At 38.4% G+C, this 23,077-nt stretch overlaps 1 protein-coding gene across 1 annotated transcript in view; it reads right to left on the bottom strand.

The window, feature by feature from the left end:
• The window catches only part of LUZP2 (leucine zipper protein 2), a 76,453-nt gene that overhangs the window by 14,301 nt on the left and 39,075 nt on the right, over positions 1 to 23,077 (bottom strand). The window contains exons 5-8 of the mRNA XM_083863116.1: positions 17,108 to 17,170; positions 14,262 to 14,324; positions 10,003 to 10,065; positions 1,831 to 1,905 (exon numbers count right to left, since the gene is read on the bottom strand). Of these exons, the coding sequence (XP_083719242.1) occupies positions 1,831 to 1,905; positions 10,003 to 10,065; positions 14,262 to 14,324; positions 17,108 to 17,170 (264 nt within the window). The remainder of the gene's footprint in view (positions 1 to 1,830; positions 1,906 to 10,002; positions 10,066 to 14,261; positions 14,325 to 17,107; positions 17,171 to 23,077) is intronic.

Genomic DNA, 23,077 nt, shown 5'->3' with positions numbered 1-23,077 from the left:
AGGAAGGAAGGAATCATCACTCATAGGTCCAGTTATGAGACTTGATTGTTGCAATTTACATGTCCATTGCCAAAGTGATATTCACAGCCTTGTTTCCTCAGAGAGGAGGGAGAAGCCCACAAAACACAGAGTTTCAGGCTGATGTGAGAGTGCCCAGGGTACCTCTCCTGAGGGAGCAGTTTCCACTGTCTGGTGACACATTGTGGATAATGCACAGTCCTCTGATGGAAGGTCCCAGAAAAGAGTCTGGGGAAACTCTGGGTGTCTTTGATGGTTTATTACACCTGCTGGGGGGTGTTCACCCCTGTGTCCTATGTGGATCAGAGATTTTGCCGTGACAACACCCAAAAACTCTCCTCTCTACCTCAGTCTGGGGGCAAACCCAGTCCCAGGAAAACACCCTGCCAAGGGCCCAAAAAGCCAATTGGTTTGAGTCATTAACCATTCATAATTCAGTCTCCCATAGAATGGCATTTGGTTGGCTTGCAAACAGAGAAAATGGAATGTCTTTTGCCTAAGATGTGTGCAGTTGGATGATGTCTCTGAACTAATGGCAGAGTCAAAGAGAAAGGATTACTTTATCCATTTGACTCAGGGGCCCTTTAATTTCTAATTGGCAGCAGAAGATACCAGCATACTTTTCATGCAACATGTCTTTAATCCTGACTTTCCAAGTTGGTGACTGCACAGACACCATCAATCACTATTTGTTCTGGTTAAATGGGCAGAGGGAGCAGACTGCCTAATTTTGCATGATGATATGGACTCAGTCAATCTAGTCCTGTGTGACCCTAGTGTTCCCTGCAGATCACACCCATCTGAAATCACTCTCCTCTCACCTAGAAATTTCTCTGGATAATTTCTCATTCTCTCATCTCTCAATCCTACCATCCACTGCTCATTCTGCCTGGGCTGCAGCCATTCCAATTTTGCCACTCCAAAAGGTAAAAGAAGAACAAGTAAATTTGCTTTCATCCTGTGGATGGCATAATTCAATACTGGCTTTGCTGACAGGAGACCTATAAATGAACACCATGAAAGCACAGGTGAAGGAAACACTACTGGAACCAGGGATGTAATTTGACAAAGTTCTCTATAATCTTGCATAGATGTGACTGTGGTCAAAATAGGCTGCTTACTGGCCAAAACACAGATGGTGCAGATCTTCCTATTTCCCTGATCTGTTTGTGCTCCTATCACATGGACAGATCCACAGAGTCATCAAGGCTGGAGGAGACCTTCAAGACCATCTGTCAGCACAGCACCATTTGAATCACCCCTAAACCCAAATGCCCCGTCCAGATGCCTCTTTGACACTTTTAGAGATGGTACCTCCACCACCTTTCTTGGCAGCTTATTCCAATGCCCAACCACTTCTGCAGTGAAAATAAAATTTCTCATTTCTAATCTGAACCTCCCCTGGCACACCTTAAGGTAATTTCCTCTCACCCTTTTGCTTGAGACATGGCAGAAGAAACCAACCACTGTCTCATGACGGTTTCCTTTCAGAGAGCTGTAGAGAGCAATAAGCATGAGCCTCCTCTTCTTCAGACTATCTAAATCTACTAAAAATCAGTGAAAAAAAATTAGAACTTTTTTTTTTTTTCCTAATTTGTCTATCCTCTTCTTAAATAACTTTGCAGATGTACCTCACTTCATGTATCATAATTAGTTCCACTGATTTCAGTAGCATCACACCCAGGTACAATTCAGATACAACTTAGTATGCATCTAAATAACTGCAAGGCTTTCATCTGATTTTGTCAAATTACACCAAAACACCCACAGCTGATAGAGGTAAACATGCTTACATTACATTACACTTCTTACTTTGTCAAGGGCTGCATTTTCCAATTTGTCTTTTGCAACTGATAGTTTTTGCTCCAGGTCTGTTAGCTGTTGTGCCTGTGGGAATCAAGAAAAAACAGTTGATGCAATCTGTAATGCATTTTTCCACATGAGAGAGGAAAGAATATAAATTTTACAAGTCATATGTATGGGTTGGGCCAGATCTGCTTTTCTTGAGGAAAAAAATTATGGTCAAAGATGCTCCATTGATGTTTATGCATTGATGTGAATGCAAGTTTATAATGATTCTATGTCAACAGCAAAATTAATTCCATACTACAAAATATTTAATGTTATGCCATAATATCCTTCTGGAAAATTCAAGATATTAAAATGTCTTTTAATTTTTTATTCATTTGTCTGACTTCTGAGTGCAATTTGAACATCATTTTGTGGTTTTAAACATTGAGATGCCAACATTAAGCTAATTTGGCATAAACAGACAAATCAGAAAACACCCAAACATTCTGGCATGCAGACACCCTATGAAATTATACTACCTACTAGTGTACAAGGAGGTAACTCCAGATTTTTTCCCCATGTCTTTTCCTGGAAATATAAAAGGAAAATTCACAAGAATAGCTGGCTATGCAACTACACAGCAGGAAAGCATTTTGGGAGACTGGTGTTTGAGGTCAGGATCAGGCCAGTAGCTGCACCCTGAGTGGTAGAACTTCTGGCTCTATATAATGTACTTGTCATGTGTGCAGTGCAGGGCTTTAAAAGATGCTTTTCAATGTTCAGTAAATACAGACAATTATTTTCTCTCTCTTTCCCTAAGAGGTGCATAAACCCAGCCTGCTCACTTGAAGGAAATCCATTCACTGCAAGGACTTCCCATTTCAGGGAAGCAGGAGCTCCCAGATTCCTGCAGTTCTCAGTCTTGTCACTAATAACACATTACTACGCAACCAAAAAGAATAAGGATTCTTTTGCTTTGTACCTGCAAACAAACCAGCCTATTCCTTGTTTTCCCTGTTTGAAATGGGAACCTAGAGAAGGACACTGGACCAGCCAGTTATCTTTTCTCTCTGAAATTTGGATTAAGTAAATATACATTTTCTACATGCAGAATAATTGGATAAAATCCTCATTTCTCAGATAAAGAGCAATACATTTTTATTTCAACTCAGTATTTGCAAGTGCATTTTTCCTCAACACCATCTCATGCTACCAGGTTTCTGGAGTTCAACCCCAGCCAGAGATTTTTTTCTTGACACACTTTTCAAGATCTCTTGCACTCTGCTGATAGTAGCACAGCTCAATGGACAGCCACAGCACACAAATGCTGTTTAGTGTAAATCCTATAAAGGATTAACTTGGTCTCTGCTGGGGTACTGACAGTCCTTCCAGCACATGTCACAGATGAGGTGTTGAGCTTAGGCAAGCCTGGAGTCCCCAGCAGACAGCTCATGTGATGTTTATTAGCATTAGGCATAGGCTGAACAGCCAAATGAAATGTCAAAACTGGAATTTTCAGCTCCCAACTCATGCAAAGAACCGATTAGTTGCATTTTAAAACAGGATTAGGCATTTATATTCAGATTTATCACCAGAATCACAGCTTCATTAGTCAAAACCAAACTTACTTCAAAGTGGAAGTCAACTGTTTGTTCACATGTGGGAAAGTCTCTTGTGAATTGCAGTCCATAATTTCCACTGCATCACATTTCTTACAGCTAATACCAGTCACTGTCACAACACACATACCAGATCAGTAGTTTGGTCCTTTAGTCTGGTAACAAAGAATCCACTACAGAAACAATTCTTCTATTTTATCACTGGTTTACTAGAGAAAAGAATTACTAAGTTATAAGAAATTGCTAGAGTTCAGTAACTTTCAGGATTTTTTTCCTAAATATGGGATAAAAGCTCAGAACTGCACCCCTGGGCAGCAGAGAGTCTGAAATACAGGAAAGCTCAAACTTAAGGCATCAAGCTGGTCCACAGAGCAGATTGTCCCATTGTGCTCTGCACTGGTCTGACTTCACCTTGAGTCTTGTGTGCCGTTTTGGGCACCACAGTGTAAGAAAGAGATGAAGCCATCAGACAGTGCCCAAAGGAGGCTACAAAGGTGTGAAGGGCCTGAAGGGGAAGACATGTGAAAAGGGCACTGGGTCTGTTCAGCCTGGAGAAGAAACTGGGGGGAAGACTCATCACAGTCCACAACTTTCTTGTGAGGAGAAGGGAGGAGCAGGCACTGATCTCTTTTCTCTGGGGTCCAGTGACAGCACCTGACGGAATGTCATGACATTGTGTCAGGGGAGCTTTAAGGTATAGATTACAAAAGGTTCTTCACCCAGAGGGTGGCTGGACACTGGAACAGGCCCCCCAGGGAAATGGTCACAAGCACCAAGCCTGACAGAGCTCAAGAAGTGTTTGGGCAACACTAATAACATTTAAGCCACTCGAGACCAATGAGATTAAATTTATCAAGAAGAAAACACCCTAAAATAAATAAAGATATAACTAACCAGAGGTTCAGTTTGCTACTTTTAATTCAGTTGTCATTTCTGACATAGTCAAGGGAAACCCTTTTGAGAGCATTGTCTTATCTGAAGTCTTTTATAGTTATTGTCTCAAATCAATACGCTTAAAAATGGTACATCTTAAATATATAACAACAGAAAGTCTCCTCTTCCAGACTCTATTCAGCTGTTATGCAGCATGATGAAGTCAGCCTGTAGCTTATAGAACTTATTATCTCTAATAATGTGATGCAAGATTGCTGGAAAAAAACCTCTCTAATATTTTACATTGCATTTATATTTATATAACTGGTATTTTATAATAGTTTTTTTTTTTTACTTTAGTTAGGTCTTTCCTACACATTTCTGGTAAATTTCCCAAGGGAGACTGCAGAAGATCCAGATACTGAGCAAACACATTGGGTGAATAAACACACCACAGAGTAAAGACCCTGTCTGAAAGCAAGAGAAATTGCAGTATTCTCTCAGAGAAGTTGACACAACAGGCCAAAAAGGAAACTGTTCCCAGTTTTCTCTTATCATCTCCTTTGAACACTGAACTACAGGAATTACATTTCCCATTACAGGGCAATGTAAAAGCAGCAAGAAAGATAAGAACATTCTTTCTGTGCTAGATAAATGAATGTACAAATAAAGTTGTAGGAAAGTGATGTTGTTTTGTGGGTTGTTTTTTTTTTTTTTTTTTGAAAGCTTTCTGCTTTCAAAAAATAGAAAGTTTAATCAAAATAGAAGTTTAATGGTACTTTGAACATAATGAAGAATGCTTTAAAATCTGTTAAATGGACTAATTTTTCAATATGCAAAGTCATCTGAATTCTGCAGCTGATAATTTTAGTATGTGCGGATGCAAATCATGGGGGAAGTGGATGCACATGTGTGAAATGGAGGGGTTTAGGATCAAGCCTAGTCACCAGTAGTATACAAATAAAACTATATTGGAAAGCCTGAAACTTGCATCTTCATATATGTGCCAGCACACAAAATCCTTCTGTAAAAGATTATCACAAATTTAAAATATGTAATCAATTATTTCAAGCCCAGTAAGCAATCCCACTGTTAACAAAAGTTCTCTGCCAAAGCAGGTCTTTGGTGGTTTTCTGCTTGTTTTCTTCCCTTTGTTTTTCTTTTATTATTTCATATCTCTCTCTGTATGTAATGTAGACTCTCATTGTCTCTGTTAGAGAAATAAGTAATTGAAAATTCTGGGAAATCAGTTTACTGTGGCATGTAATTAACTTTGCTAATAGAGAGGGAAACACATGTGGCCTCAGTTCAACCTCAGAGGGAGGAATCGTATAGATATTTACCAAATCCAGTCAATATGATGCAAAAATAATTTCACATCGCTTTGTATTTGACTCTACCACAGCAAATTATTTTAATTATTTTCACATGTCAAATAATGACCTAATTTGTGTAGAAGTAGGTCTTTCAAAGAATTAGGAAAATGGTTTTGACTCTAAATTTTCAATAGTGATATGTTCCTTAGGCCTTCAGAGATATCGAGCACTCATAGGACTTGAAACATTCTTGAGGAATATAAGAGTACTGAAGGTAAATTACAATCCTGTGTAATTAAAATCTGTTAAATGGACTAATTTTTCAAATATGCAAAGTTAGCTGAATTCTGCAGCTGATGATTTTAATACATGCAGATGTAATTTAAAAAAGAAGTAGTTAAAAAAAGAAGTGGTCTGTAATGCCTGGAGCAAATGCAGACCTCCATCTAGCAAAGCACTTACATTTAGCAGTACTTCACTGAATCAGGGTTTAGGATGATCATCTAAATGATTGCAATTAAGAGGAGTGTCATTCAGAACTAGTCAGTACCTATTTAAAAAGGCAGCGATAAAATGAAGAACATTCAGTGGCAATTTTTATTAATAGTTCCTTGGTTTTCTCATTATAATGCAAAGCAAATTTCAACTTAGGCCAATTCTTTAAGGATAACATGCTGCATGCTGGAAGGGCCTGAAATCTGACAAAGAGACAGGAGCTCAAATTGTAATCTCAGTAGAGATACTGACAAGCTCTAAAGCCTTGGGTATATGAATTAATTTTTGTGATGCTCATTCCTTATCTGTCCCAAGGCTTTATATCACATAGGGAGAGTTTAAAAAATATAAACATACACACATATATGCTCCCTAATTAATCAGCTAGACTGTAAACCACTTTGAAAACACAAGAAGTGTAGGTAAGATATGGTAAAGAAGATATGATCTACTTATTCACTGGAATGCTAAAGAGAAAGCTCCTTTTTTCCCCTTTTCTCTTCCTCTCCCACTTAATCCCCAGAGGGCCAGTTCAGAACAGAGCCATTGACAGTAATAGGGAACAGAACTGAAGAAATGGTTTCTGGATGTCGATTATGTAAAACAAAAATCCAACAATCCCTGCCTATTTATTTCACATATATCTGCAGAATTAATTCCTTCAGAGAAAGCATTATTTTGATGGACATGAACTGCAGCTTTCCTTCAAGCCCTTTAGAAATCTAATAGCCTGCAGCTTACATCCTTTGGTGAACTGCTCCAAGAAGCTTGCAATGTTCAGATCTATATGGGGAACAGACTTCCCTAAAGTCCTCAGTAGGCCATACAGAAAAAAAAAAAAAGTTTAGGGGGATGGGAAGGGAGTGGAAGTGGAAAAGTGGAAAAGGTAAAAGTCCAGTACGTGAAAGTAGCTGGCAGCCAGGATTTTATCCTAAACATTCATGCTGTGCCAGCAGGAAGACTATCCATTTCATTTATCAGGAAGAGCAACAGCTTCATCAGCCTCAAGAGCAATGCTGAGATTAAATCTGTTATGTTTCCAGTATCAAAGCAATTAGAAATGAAATATCTCCTGTTCCTGCCCGAACCCAGCAGCCTCTCTCTGATCAAGCAGTGTCCTTCCTGGGTTACAATATGGGTGTAACCAATGTATTCCACCACCATCTTCATCACCTTCTGATGAACTGTTAAGGTGGCTGGAGCACTGTTTCTCCATCTGTGCCATGACTCAGTTGCAGTGACTCCTTCTGGGGAAGCAGCAGCAGCCTGAGGGGTCACCTCTGCTAATGGGCTGCCAAGGATTCCCCAGAATGGCTCCACATCAGCCCACTGGGACATTCTCCACCCTAGGGGAGGTACTGAACATTCCTGCCTCTTTATAATCTGGGCTTTGGGACAGGATGACACCTACCACTGGATTTTCAGAGCTTAAGAGCTCTCCACCACCACTGGACCTCCAGAGAAGGACCAGACCTTTCCACAAGCTGACTGCTTCAACAAGAGCACTTCCATCACTCCCATGGGACTGCAACCACAATTTCATTGGGCTGCTGCCACCACCCTGACCAACAAGGTACCAGGTCGTGCTCTGACTTTATCAGTTTAAACCAGTTTCTGTGCTATGGCCTTTATCGGCATTTTCCTATTAAATGGTAGCTCCCACTTGAAATCTTTCATAACGTATTTTGTGTGGGGTTCATTCCTCCCACTGGTTTACTTTCCACTCAGCACAAGCAGATACTTAAAAACTTTCCAGACTGTACCAAACGGCTTCTACTCTGCTTAGTGTGTCTGTCTTCAGACATGAAACACACACAAGCAAGCACATTGAACCCACCCTCCCCCCAGTGCACATGGTTTAGGAGGATAGCATAAGGTTGCTACTTCATCTGCTTCATAAATCAAATTTTCTTGGTCAGGAAAAAGATTGATGAATAAACCTGCAGTAGTATTTCTGGTTACATATAAAGGATATATCAATATTAGCAAAGCAGGCATTCAATTTTCATAGAGAACTGCACACACACAAGAGATGTTTCAATTATTTACATATAAATATATAATACATAGTTCTCACTACGTGGGGCTTTGGAATCCACAATTCACCAACATTCTCCATCTCAAGTTCTCAGAGTGTTTTTAATTGCATTAGACCATGGTTTACCTAGAAGGCAAGTAACCATCCTTATTTTGCAGTAAGAGCCCTCAGAGGAGAACCCACACTACCCAACTTGGGATCTCCATCTCAGCTGGTGGCTCCAGTGCTCACTCATAATCAACCATATGTCTATTCAGTGTAAATCAAGCCATAATTCACGTGGTCAAATGTAGACACAGCCTTCAGAAGATAATTCCCCAAGGATTTGAAGTGGAGACTATGGTGGAGAAAGCTATATCCAGTCAGATGAGCCCAGGTCTATTCGCATTCACAACAGACACATTTCCTCCCTTACTACAGCTCTTTACACGTGTGCCTCAGCTCATGCACTGTCACAGGGTACTGAGGCAGGGTTAGGAGAAGGTGGATTTCATTGCTTGCATGCCAGGGACTTGCTGGACAGCCTTTCCATGATCACTTGTTCATGTTCCCCTCTTCTTTTTTTCATCTTCTGTCAGCTTTTTTCAGGTGGGCAGGACTTGGCAGGAGTCCCCTTGCTAAGCATTAGTGTACAGCTTAGCACAGCTCAGATCCTTTTCTGGGATCACTGTGTATTAGCATAATGAAAACAACAAGTAGATAATAGTGCTGCACAATCCTACTGCTTCAGCTAAAGAAAACAAACTTTCACAGCAAGGCAAGATTAGAATTTTTGATGTTTACCTCTGCTCAAGCTCTCCATTAAACTGAATTTGAAGAAAATGTGTTCTTTTTGTTAATGCTCGATGGTGTTAGAAGCTAAATGCCTACATCTATAATATACCGGATTTTTGTCTCTAAATCTGTTTCCCTGGTTTTGGTTTTATGAAGACCAGAAATAAATGTCCCTGATAAAACTTGGAATAAACATATGCATGGGAAAAAACCAAAACAACACCAAAAAACTACAGAAATCACACTGTATCTTTTAAATGGCCTACATTACTCTGTATTTACAGCACTGTCTATACAACAGAGTTCAGCACTTCCAGAAGACAATTTGGAACTCATCTTGACATGAATGACTTTGTAAGTAATTCTAGGTCTAATCACTTGGAAGATGAGCACTTAATCTTCACCCTTTATGCTGGGAATATAGAAAAGGACTTCTCCATTACCAGTTTTCAGTCAGGTGATCTGCATCTCTCTCCTCTTCCTTTAACAGGATTTAACTTCTCCCCGTGTTAACAGGCACTTCAGTGACCTTCAGCAATGTCTTTATGTTTTGTCCTCCCCTCTATTACTTTTAAAACTTTTATTATTTTTTGAAATGTGCCAGCTGGAACAGACTATTCATTTGGATTGTTTAAGCAACAGACACTTCTTTTTCTTAAATCTTCAGACCTAAGGAACATTACATTGCTCAAGCTTGTCATAAACACAGAGATTTGCTCTAAATGTTAACAATACCTGACTTGCCATGAAGTGCTAATTAAAGGAAAAACAAGAAGCATCTGTAAAATATTATATCATTCAGTTACAAAGATGAAAGACATTACAGAATGTATGGAATGGGGCAACAAGTTTTATTCATCAGCAGTAACCTACACATTTGCTTTTTCTGAGCATAAAAATATAAATATATTTCTGAAAATGCATTATGGCATTAAGTATGTCTTGGTGTTTTGAGCTCTTTTCAGAACAAACTTATTCCTTAGAACTGCAGTAATAAAGGCAGCTATCATAATCCTACTTTACTCCAATGTTATATTAACCCTAATAAGTTAGCTAACTATAGTGAAATAAAACTTACCTTAAAAATCAAATCCTTTTTCCCATAACGAAGCTCTTTCAGCTGGGCTTGGATCTTTTTTGACTGAAAGTAAGGATAATCAAATCAGGTTTGGTTTGTTTTTTTTTTTTTTAATTTTAAATATTAAAAAAAGCATGGTGAATTCTGAGAACAGCAGAATCTAGATCCCATTTAAAATGCAGAACATCCCCCAGCAAATAACTGTCAGTTGCTTTTCCAGGTTCACAAGTCAAACAAACCAGAAGTACAGCGGAAAATGTAAAATGGACCTCACCTAAAGCACATCCCTGAGTTAGTACTATAAAGAAGAGCTGTTGGGCTTACACAGTTTAGATATGAGCTGTCATTAATACTTTCCATGAAGCATAACTGAAGGCATCACCTTCAAAGTAAACAATCTTATTCTTAGAAGTAAAAAGGCTCACAGGCTTGGTAAAGATCATGGTGTTCCAGGTGGTGTCCAAAGGAACCAGGTTCTCAGTCTGGAACCATGCCCTTGAAACACAGGCCTAGTTATACTTATCTATATCAGTTTAAGATGGTATTTATTTTCTATATTGTTAAAAAAGATCCTTAAAATAATTCTAGGTAATAGTCTATATATTTTTTAAATTACTTTAAACCAAACATAATAGAAATTGATTTTTTGTACTAACCCCAACTATCCAAGGAACATTATTTCCCCATTTATCTAAGAATCCTCTGAAAATAATAATGTATTTTTAATAACATCCACAGTCCCAACTGATATTCAATAAATTTCCTTGTATTAATTAATGCCAAGTGTTTTGAAGTCCTTGGAATGGATTAGAAGTCTGTTTCACATTTCCTGAAAGAGCATTTCACAAACATAACACATTACAAAAGTAGTATTTCCATAAGCTGGAATTTTAGGAAAGATTTTCTCTCTTTCCAATTGATGCAGTCAAATCCACTGATAGACTTTTGAGACGGCTGAATGGATCTAATAATAAAATTTTAGAACTTTCTTTAAATGTTTAAATAGTGAGACCAAAACGTTTCTGGTATTCTGTAAAATCTGAAACAAACAGCCAAGATCAGTGCAGCAGAATTCTTTGTTCTGTGGTTTTATCTGCTGTTACTTCATTCAATAGCACTGTCCTCTGACCTGGGCAATGCAATCACTTGAGCTATGGAATATATTCCACATCACCTCAAGACCAATGAGGAAATGTTCAGTGATTTTAATTGTTCTGAGGGCTATGTTTGATGAAATACACAGTTTCTGTCCTGTACAAGGTATCCAAATAGGCTGGAGAGGAATCTAAGAGTTACCATAAAGGTATAACTCATTTGCTAAGTATGAAGCCTGTGATGAAATTAAGCCATAAAGCTAAATACATTCAATGCAGGTCAAAAGCATGTGTATGACCTGTAACTCTTTGTGATGAAATTTGGTTGTTCTGCAGATTTTCTGTGCTTCAAGGGAAGGGAGCCCTTAGCAGAGTCACACAGATAAAATTACCATTAAACACAGGCCTCTAAAATACACAGTCTGGTGGTGCTGCCCTGGCACAGGGCCCTCTCTGTGTCCTGGAAACCCCAATGTTTGTATCACTCTGCCTTTGTCTCTTCAAGACCCTGACTTCTTGGAGAAGGAAATCCAGCCATGGAAAAACTGCAGGACCACAGTCATGCTTCCACTGCTGCAGCCAGAAACAAGGAATCCCTGTCTGTGTGTCTGTCTGCAAGCAGCCTGGGGGAGCAGAACCAAGCAGGAGCTCCCTGGTAGGCAACTGGACCCACAAAAGTATTGGATATAATCACTGAAAGGATACCGAGTTCACACGGTTCTTGTCCTTGATGAGCACAGGATTTAATTAAAAAGAGGAAACACTCTGTTTCTCTGGCTGGCACAGCCTAACTGGCAAAATGACCACAAAAAAAGGATTCCCCTGTAGCATTTCTGTTTGTTCCAATGGTAATGTGCTTAATTGCTGCAAATTTACCAGGATGATTCATAAAGTAAGAGATTCTCACACTTTGAAATACACTCACAACCTGCTGTATTGACTATGACTTAATTTATGTTTAATTTTCTGAAGATCTCTGACTTCCAGGATTTATCACACTGAAATAAAATTCAATTGTCCTTAGGCCTGATCCTTAGATGCAAATGTGAAAAAAGACATAATCAGAGAAAAGATCTTCAAGTCAATTACCAATGACTTAAATATTATGCAGCCAGGTGTGATGGTTTGACCCTGTCTGGACGCCACCAAAGCCACTCTATCGCTTCCTCAACTGGCCAGTGAACAGAAGATAGAGCAAAAGGTTCATGGGTTGAGGACAGAGAGAGGTTGCTCACCAATTACCATCGTAGACAAAGACTTGACTTGGGGAAATTCACTGAATTTATTACCAATCAAAATCAGAGCAGGACAAGAAGTAAAAGAAATCTTGAAACCAGCTTCCCCTCCTCTGCTTCCCAGCCTCTACCTCCTCCTCCTCCTGCAGCAGCACAGGCAGATGGAATGAGGGCTGTGCTCCCAGTCAATCACATTTCTGTTCTGCTCCCTCCTCAGGGAGAGGATTTCCCCTGCTCCATCACGGGGAAATGTATTTCCACAGGAAACAGTCCTCTACAAACGTGTCCAACGTGAGTCCTTGCCATGGGCTGCATTTCTTTACCAACTGCTCTGGCAGGATCCCTTTTCCTGGGCTGCATCCTTCAGGAACTGCTGCTCCAGCAGGGCTCCTCCATGGGCTCTCAAGTACTACCAGAAGCTGCTCCAGCCTGGGCTCCTCCCTCCATGGATCCACAGTCCCTGCCCCAGAACTGCCTTCCCACAAGGTCCCAACCTTCTTTTGGGGCATCCTCCTGCTCTGACCTGGGGCTCCCCCCGAGGCTGCAGGGGGATCTCAGCTCCAGGGCCTGGAGCAGCTCCTCTCCTTCCTCTTGCCCTGCCCTTGCAGAGATGATTCTTTCATATCTTCTCACTCCTCTCTGCTCTGCCAACCATTATTACTGGGCAACAGCGTTTTTTGTTCTTAAACACATGATCACAGAGGGGTTACTCCACCTCTGATTGTCCCAGCCTGGGCCAAGGGTGGGTTCAGAGTGGAGCTGGTTGACAGTAGCAGTGTTGGACACGGGGGAAGCTTCTGGAAGCTTCCCAGAATAAGCCACCCCAATAGCTCTCCCCACTACCAAAACATTGCCTTGGAAACCCAATACACCAGGAAAAACAAACTTGAAAAAGAGGGGGAAACAGGAAACTATTTGCACGTCCTGCTGGTCTTTTTAAGCAGTAAAGAAGGGGAGAAAATACATCTGTACTCCTATACTGTGACATGTTTGAAAGCAACAAGAGGGATAAAGGAAGACAACAGATTTTGAAAAATGAAAAAGAAAATACTCCTGACCCTATTATTTCCTACCTTTGAGAATTTATCAGAAACTTGACCTCCTAAGTACTGATCTCTAAGGTAAAAGGTAGAGACTCTAAAGAAGAAAATGCATTCAACCATAATTAGGAAAATTTTAGTACTGAGGAAATTTTTTATGCTTTGGTTTCATTCTGGCAAGGTGCAATGACCTTAACAGAAATTATATATGCAAAATATCCAGACTAAAGTAATGTGACTAAATCAGATTCACATCACATGTAATAGCTTTTTTTAATGAAAAGTTAAAAGGAGTGCTCCCATGAGTGCAGGTACTTCTACATTGAGCAATCTGCCAAAAATAAGGCTTTTGTATCATTGACTATCTATCTCACTCCTCAGGAGAGGGGAGATTTCTTTCCCTCAGCTCCATAAAGTGACCCTTTTCCCCCTGAAATAATGAAACATTCTGGGAATCAATAATAATAGATATTCCCTGTCTCCAAGTTAATTTCAAAACAGAGCTTTCACAATTCCTGTCTTAGTGCATACATGGAGATCATGGAAATTAAAACTGGTTTATATATGTTATAAATGTATATATCTGTAGAGTTCTATCATAGGCATGCCCAGATGATTTTTTTGTCTAAAATCTGAATTTGCAACTTGCTTTCTAATACCTTTGAGCTGCTTCTTGTGAAGTCACAGAAATGAGTTGGGATGAGAGCACTTTAGAACACTCACCATATAAGCATAATATATATTCTGTATTCTGGTGTGTGTGTATATATATATATATATATATATATCCTTGTGTACATGTATAATACACCAGAACCCCAGTAAAAAAGACTTTAATGCAAACTTCTTTTAGGTACATTAGATTTAGAATAGAGAGGAATCTTCCTTACCTCTTCTGCGTGGATACCACAAAGCTTGTTTCCTGACAGGAGCTTGTTTTTGAGGCTTTTGTTCTGAAAGTGGGACAGAAAAAACCAAAACAGTTTATTAGTAACTGTTAATAGAATATTAAGGGACCCTTTAACTATTTGATCATAGTGGCTTGATTTTATATATTGATAACATCTTCACCAGCAAAGATATAAATAAGACAAGAGAGATTAATCAAGGCACAGTAACCCCTTACAGAATTCGAAAAGGCATTTGCATTACAATTTGCCTCAACAGGAACAGGAATGGTGACATTTTCTGCTTAATCTGTCTCTCTGACACTCTCCTTCTCTCCTCTCCCTTTTTCTATTTCTTTCTATCTCACTTTAGCTCATATTTACTGTTCAATATGGTCTCATTTGCACTTTAATTTGGGCAGAGGCATCTCTCTAACAACTTTAAAAACTGGATTGCAATAGCCCACGAAAGTCAGAACTCTTCAAGACAACTTGCTAAACTGCTTAACGTGTTCTTCACAAAGCTTCCACCCTGAAAATAAAAAGCTTTCTGCCTCAGTCCCGGGGCTAAAAATTGCCTTTCTGTCCAAGGTGCTCTCCTCACACTCGACATGAAGCTGCTGCATTCAGCTGCAAGGCTGCTGCCATCGATTTGTGTCTCCCAATGGCCAAGCTGAAAGGCACTGAAAGAGCAGAACTCAATAGGAACTTATTGCTACAGCCACGGAAGAGCCTGAGATTGCAAAATGCACAATCTGGCAATTCAAAATGAGGGCGAATGCAGCACTTGGAAGAACAAGCGCAGCTACGAAGGAAGCGCTTTCATCATCTGTCTCTACATATCTGTATGCAGATTATTCTTTCAAAACCAACACAGAAAATGCTATTTAAAAATTATCATTTAAATATATTATTATTATTTAAATATATAGCACATCCAAATTTATGAGATTTTAAAAAGCAGTGTGTATTCAGTGTTTGGAGGCAGGACCTAAATAATGTAATATTTCCTCAAAATCATATAATTTAAATTCAGACAAATGTCAAAAAAATTGATGTGTTTACGTTTAGGGAACTAACAAACATGGTATAGAAGTTTAATAGAAAGCCATTAGGAAGGTAGAGCTTTTGGTTCCTTTTCCACATAGTAGCTGATATTTGGTGCCAAAAGAAAGATTCCTTTCAAAGTAGATTTTCTAAAATGTGCTATAAATTCGGTAAATATTAGAGAAGTCTACTGACCTACCTAAGCAAATCATTAACAGACAGACAGTTTGAATGTTGATTAATGAAGTATATAGTTGTGTTCAGTAAAAGATTTTTAATGACTGGTCAATAGGATGAGACTGATGTGATTTATTACAGTTCACAGGCTCAGCTGCAAAGCATCCCATGGTAACAGTGAGAAAAGAAAGCAAGGCATTTTTGACTGGAGATGAAGACAACTGAGAGCTTGGCCTAATTAACACAAGCAACTGAAAGAGCCATTTCCTACTGTGGTGGTTTAGGAAACAGTGCTCCCTAACCCAGAAGGCCAGTGAGACTCTTCTAAACCAGCTCACTTCCTCTTCTCCTTCCCCCTCCCACTTTCCACTCCAGGAATGGAAGTGAGAATTGGCACAAAGGTGGAAATCACAGGCTGAGTGAGATAAGAACAATTTACTACAAACAGCAATGAGATAAGAAAATGGACAGGAACAGCAACAATATTAATAACAAAAGGTAGAAGAAAAAAAAACTTACACTGCAAATAAAACAGTACCAGACCATTTCAGTCACCATGCTTTTCTCTCTCAAAGAGAACCAGAAATGAGAGTCCCCTGCCCCTGCCCCTGGCAAGTGATGCAAGATGGTATCAAATAACATTATGGGCTGGCCATGCCCCCTCCCTGACTACTGCCAAAAATTCATCCTGTCCTTTCCAAAACCAGGACACATTTATGACTTAAAAAGGAATGTAGACATTTTTTCAGATTTGCCTTATATATATACACACTCTCATAGACCAAAGAAATCAGAGATCTCTGTTTAAATGACAGCTTTGAGGAGACCAAGTTTTCATATGCAGAGACACAGAATAGTTTAGAAAAGCATAAGAACTGAGCAAAGCAGATAAAGACAGGAAGCCTGGCTGGCAAGAGAACAAGACATTGTATGAATAAAATATTTTCATGTGCAAAGTTCTTTGCAAAATAAAGAAACAGAAAGGGAAATTACATCATGATTTAGGCAAATTGTTTGGAGAGAAAGGGATAAGGGGGAAAAGAAATATAATGCTGCTCAAATATTTTAAGCTTCTATTCCAAGACCAAATTTCAAAATAAATTCAGCTTGATACCAACAAACATTATTTAGAACATATTTTATATTTTATTTGGAATTTTGGGATCAATCTGGGATTGATATTGCCATGATTGCTATCATGGCATACAAAGCTTAAAAAAACATTGTAGGAGTTTGAGGTTTTTTTAAATTTTATTAGTAATCTCAGTTCTGAGATTGCTTTCCTTTCTCCTCCTCTTGCTATTTATTTTTAAAGCAAGCAATAACAACATGAATGACATTTCACTGTGTGTCAATAATCTACAGAACCTCCTTTCTGAAAAAGCAGCAGAAAGTTACAGAGGTGTGCTATCAAACTAAGCACCACTAGCATGGAGCCAACCATTGCATTCAAGAAAACACTATTTCTAAATGCACACAGTCATTTTCGTTTGTTTTTCTGTCCAGACAATTTCCCTGGTGCCTTTTTTTACCTACTACAGGAACATGTTTTATATATGTAGCCAAACCACACTTTTTTCCAGTATGAAACCTGAAGTGAGATGACAATCAAATGCTCCTCTTACCTCATTCTGAAGATCTCGTATAATTTTGCTCTTCCTTTCCATTTCAGTCTTCAAAAAGTTGATCTACAATTTTAAAGAAATGTTGAGTGGGAGTTGCTGAAATGTAATTGTAAATACTAATTGGTTTTTTATGCTTTTAAAAGTTTTGGGAAAAAAAAACTAACCACCAAACCAAAACATTTTGCATACATACCAAATTGGTACAGGCCACAGTCAAGTATTTGCTAGATCTACAAACATTTAGCATACTTACTAGAAAACTTATAATCAAATGAAGAAAAATTGCTGTACATAAATAGGCCTACTTTTGTTTTGTACCAGTAGACAGTGTTTATTTTTCACCGTGATCGTCAAAGAATGAGGATTTTTAAAACAGTATTAACTGATTTTCCAACAAAAATATTTTTCCTCTCTAAGAACATATCTATCAGAGCAGGTTTCTAACACAGTTATTTTATTTGAATGCTACAGTGTTGTTCCCAACTAGACGAAGACCTTGCTTCTAGTCAGACCCACCTGTGGAATAAAGTGTGTTATACATGAAAGCACTCAAATATGGTCTTTAGATCCTGCTGAAGCCAATGGCTTGACTAGGAAAGTAGAAATTCCAGTTAAAAGGCTTAAGACTGAATTTAATCAAACATAGGTTAAAAAATTCATTTTACAAGTGAGTTTTTTCAGGATTGAGCTTTAATCAGAGTTTATGGAATACAACGGGAGAAAGGAGGATGTAATTATAAACAACTAGGATTAAAAGAACACATTTCCATTACTTTGAAGGAAGATGCTTTTGGATAGTTCAATTAGCAAAATACTCATCCCTATTTACACAATGTCCCAAAACTCTACCCAAGTTCCAGGGAAACTGCAGCTGTTCTGACACTGCAACAGATTTGTTAAGAAAAACAAAACTCCTGTATGAAACAGATTCAGATAACAGAGGCATTGACCCAAAGGTTAATGGTTTGGATGTCATGTAGATAAAAAATGACACCAAATCTACATGGTATGATAGCTGTTCTCACAATCATGTCCACACTCCAGCAGACATATCAGCAATTTAAAACCATCCCTGAGCTGCCAGCACTCTCAGCTGTACCAAAAGAGAAGGCAGAGAATGCCATCATCACCTGAGACAGAAATGTAGGTGGGCTCCATGAGACCAGGGCTCCCTGACAGAATGTCTTTTACAAACAGAACTTCTTTTACAAACTCTGCCCAAGTTTTGTCTGAGTGCTTTGATTGTGGCAATACTGTTCCACATCCACCTGCTGGCTGAGAATGAGGCTTTATTCAACAATGACATCCACCAATACTGACATTTAGTACATGCAGAGATAATAAATATGAAGATTTTGCATGACAAAATATAAAGGTCATAATCAAAATATCAGATCAAGATGAACGGGGAGAAACACAATACAGCCATTTGTTGTGCTTATTTTGTTTTTTCAGCAGTTCAAAGGATTTGCCAGCTATCTACCATCAAATACTGAAAAAACAAATATACTAACCTCCATTAAAGAGTGTTCTCTTTCTTAGACCTATCTCTCAGGAATATTAATATTCCTTCAAGGCACTTTATTTCTAGCTATGAATATATATGAAATCATTAAAGAGATGTGATACCAAAATTATTATCTCTACACAGTTTGGATCTTTTGGGGCAGAGACATTTAAGACAGCCCAGTACTATAAATTTATCCAGTAATCCATGTTAGTTAAATTTTGTTAATTACTGTTCACATACACATGCATCTTGTATCACTGATATGGACATCTTACATACTGCAAACATACTGTTTTAGCTTAGCTGAATTTAAAAAAAATAAATTAACAAATTAAAAACTCAAAACAATTTTTTTTACATAACTTCATTTTTCAAAAAATAATAGAAATATTATTTAGGAGCTCAATAATTTTTGCCTTTATATTGTAAGAGCATTTTAAGGGTCTTTTCCTAAGTCTCTACCAAATGAAGAACCACTTTGTTAGTCACAAAGTACAGATATGGAGGGTTTGGAGAATTCCATAGGAGGGACTGATATGACCTGTCTACTGGAGCCAATAAAGGAGTAACTTTACTCATCCATTTAAGTGTATCCATGTGTACAGCTTCATGCTTTAAAGCACATCAGTCTGGACCAGACCATTTGCATGATCCTTCTAGTAAGTCTCAAGGACAAGACATACTAGAATATTCTAGCAGAGATGTAAAAATACTATGTTCAGTCATCAAATCCTGATAGTATAATAAACAATAACAGACATTTATACCCAGCTCTAAATTAATAGCGAAAAACATAACAGTCACCTCTTTCCACATGTTGTCTGCCTTTAATTACTATCTGGCTGCAATTATGACAATACAGAATGAAAATATATTGTCCTAAGGCTGAACTTTTCAGTCCTAAGCAAGGACACTGTTTCCATATCCTGGAGACAGTCATCAGATACTCAGAGCTTTGTGTGTTTCAGAGCTCATTATGTTTATTAAAGACAACACTTCCCATTCTTTTACTCACAGCAGTTGGTGACCTTGAAATGTTTAAATTAAATTTTCCCCCATCAAAATAGAGAATGCATTAGCAGATGGCAGCGATCTAATTCTCAGAGTCAGACAACAGCAGTTATCCATGAGAGGATGGAAAATCCCAATATAACATCATTACTGCACAGCCAAGACTCAGCTATGAGCACATTTGCTCATCTCCAGGCTTCTTGTACCTTACCCAGGACTAAAATGAGCAGTTCAGGTGTAACTGAAATTCATTCATTGACACTTGACTATTCTGGTCATATCTGGAAACACTGACATACTCAGTGTTCATTTCCCTGCTCTAATCTTCAAGTTACAGCGTAAAAATTGACTTCAAAAGCCGGAGAGAACTGTCTGGGCTATTATGTAAAACAGAGAAAATATTCTTTCCTTTGGGCAAAAAGTGTTCTACAGAGTGCTAAGTACTTTTAAAAGCAAAGCTAAATAGACCTTCACCTATTAGTGTTTCTAAGATGAATGTAACTTCTCAGCTGCAAGTTAGGGTTTGATTAGTAAATTAAACTTTTGCTGAAGGAACATTTAGGACTTTATGAACAGTCATAAAAGCTTTTACTAGAAAAAACAAATAGTTTTGAAGGGAAAAGAACATCAGGTCTTTTTACTAAAAAATCTTCCAAGTATGGAGATAATACTGAATCAAATTCCCCACATTCTGTTAGCCTTTTATTACTAGAAAAACCCTATTGGCTTAAAAATACCCATATTGTTTATGGTTTCTTTTTATAAGTCATACATAAACTGTTACTAAATTCTCATTTCTTATAATGAACACAATTCATTTCACATAATGAATTAAAATAATCCTTAAGCCTACTGACTTAAAAATACCCATATTTTTATGGTTTCTTTTTATAAGTCATACATAAAGTGTTACTTCTCATTTCTCATAATGAACACTGAGTAAAAAAAGGAAATTACACAGACCTATTTTCTCCTTTATTTTGATGTACACTACTGTAACTGTATTGCCCAACAATCCATTAGCATATCTTCTTTAAAATTGCTAGCATGATATAAAATACCAATGGAATAAAACAGAAAAGGTAGACTAAGCTTACTCTACTTAGCCAAATTATTTTTGAGTGTTTCCATGTTTCTTTATCTTCTCCCTCATCCAGAACCAGCCAGCTCTTTATATAAGCTTTAACTGCAGTTAATGGGAAATAAGTTTGCAAACTTGCTAAAAATGTAACTATTTCTAAACATGCAAACAGTGAGTATGAAGTCCAGCCAAGCAAAAAGTCAGTCTCCCAAAAGCTCTAAGAGCCTTTTCACCTAATGAAGACATACAGAATCAATCCTTATTCTATTTATTCAAATTCACTAAAAACCCCAAACAAACAAAGCAAGACACTTTCAAGTTACATGTGTCATTTGCTCTGAGGCTTTTTGTTAACAAAAGTGAAAGTGAGTCCCTGATCTCCAACTCTGTGGCTGGAAGAAATGGCTCCACTTCACAGTTATAGCTTGACAGTATTAATATTTTTTTCACTGCACAAAAACTTCATACAAATTGCTTAGGTATTTGATGTAAATGCAGACGGAAAAGCCTTGTTAATCTTCAATGATTGTTAAAGAGGACCTCAGGTTATTTGGAATGACGTCTTACATCTTTTATATGCATAATGTGTAACTAAACCCAGTATGGTCCTTCTGAAATGATTTTAGATATAAAATAATCCAGAGTTCTGGTGTGAGACCATCTGTAGAGAAGATCCTGCACAACCAAAGTCTTTCTGGAAGACTGGATTTGACCTTGAACTTTGCAATGCAGGACTAGTCTAAAATTTAAACCACCCTTATCATAACTAGTGTTTCTCTGCACATTTTACTATCCCAGACAAAACAGCTGAAACAACAGGCACAAATGTATCTGAGATCTGCCATCCATTCTCTAGGAAAGACCTATCCTAAGACAGAATGCTGCTGCTTTCTGTCGGTGCTGCAGATGCAGGAACACAATCCAGCAAGGCAGAGCTCACTCTTGGTGAGATTCCCCAGGTCAGCCCTCAGTGTGATTGCTGCTCTAGAGCACAGCAATGTCTTTACAGTCCTGTCACTTTCCTCCAGCCTGAGCTGCTGCTTCTGCCCTCGGAGGGCTGTTCCCAGGCAGCAGCAGCTCCCCTGGCTCCCCTCTCCCAGCCAGAGCTGGGACCCACCAACCCTTCAGCAGCTGCTCACAGCAGCAACCTCTCTGCTGCCCACAGCTCTTGGCTTCTCTGGTCCTAAAGGGTCAAAACATGGCTAATAAAGGACCCCTTCAGGCAGGTGTTACCTGTTGAATTTATAGAGCCAATTAACAAAAGCACTGTGCTATACCTCCTTGGCAAGTGCAGAAAAGAAATATGTATTTCCACCCTTCCCCCTCCCACCAGTGCTTGGTTAGTCTTTGTGAAAGGTAATTCTACTTTCATTTACTCTGATGAAAATCAAGATTTACTTCACCAAGTCCTACAATATAAAATAAACTTAAATTGGATTGGAAACAAGTTTCACAATTAATTAAATGAGATTTAAATTCAATCTCCCATCCTCTCACTAGTCTTGCGTTGAAGTACTTAGACCTTCTTTCACAGATTTCACATTGCTTTGGGAAAAACAAGGAACACATAGAGAAACCAGGTATAAATTAACCTTGTGTGTCAATAATAATATCTTTCCATTTCTACTGGAATTTTCATCTGAGGATCCTGAGGCACTTTTAAAATATTTATTCAGTCTTACTGTATTGTTGAGCTTCACTATGCACATTGTACTCTGAGGCACAAAGAAGCAAATGTCACAAACCAAGGACACAGTCCTGATTTCCTTACAATTATTAGCAAGTTTAATATGCTATTAGTGGCAAGTACTGGAATATAGCTCAGGAATTCAGACTCTTTAACCATCTGCCACCACTCCAAGCCAGGTTCTGTCATGCACTCAGAGGAGCTTTTCCTGCTTTCTGCACCAGGTGATATTTTGCTCACAGTTAAGAGCAGATGTTGTTTTGTGTAGAACAAATCTTGTGCTCTGCAAAGTGCTGGAGTGGGACTGAATGTACACAAGGCACTGTTGCTCAAAAAAAAAAAGCACTGTATAACAAACACAAACAAATCCATTCATTACAGATTTATGTAATCCACTCCTGAATTAGTCTTGAGTATCAAAATCCAATCAAGAGGTTCAACAATGAAATATGTTTTCCACTTTCCATTTGTAGGACTAGAATTCATTGTGCTGATAAAGGTCAACAGGAATGCATTCAACGCACCTGAAAAAATGTCAGCTTTCAACTGGTATGTTCTGAGAACTTATCAGAGACAACCAGATACTCATTTCTTTCCGATTTCAGAACTGTATTGAAGGAGGTGATTCTGCTCTGCTCCTGTAAATCCCACCTGAAGCAGTGTGCCCAGGTCTGGTGTCTC

Source organism: Zosterops lateralis, assembly GCF_965231275.1.
Source record: "Zosterops lateralis genome assembly, chromosome: 6".
Lineage (NCBI taxonomy): Eukaryota > Metazoa > Chordata > Aves > Passeriformes > Zosteropidae > Zosterops > Zosterops lateralis.
This window is presented reverse-complemented; position numbering and strand designations above follow the sequence as displayed.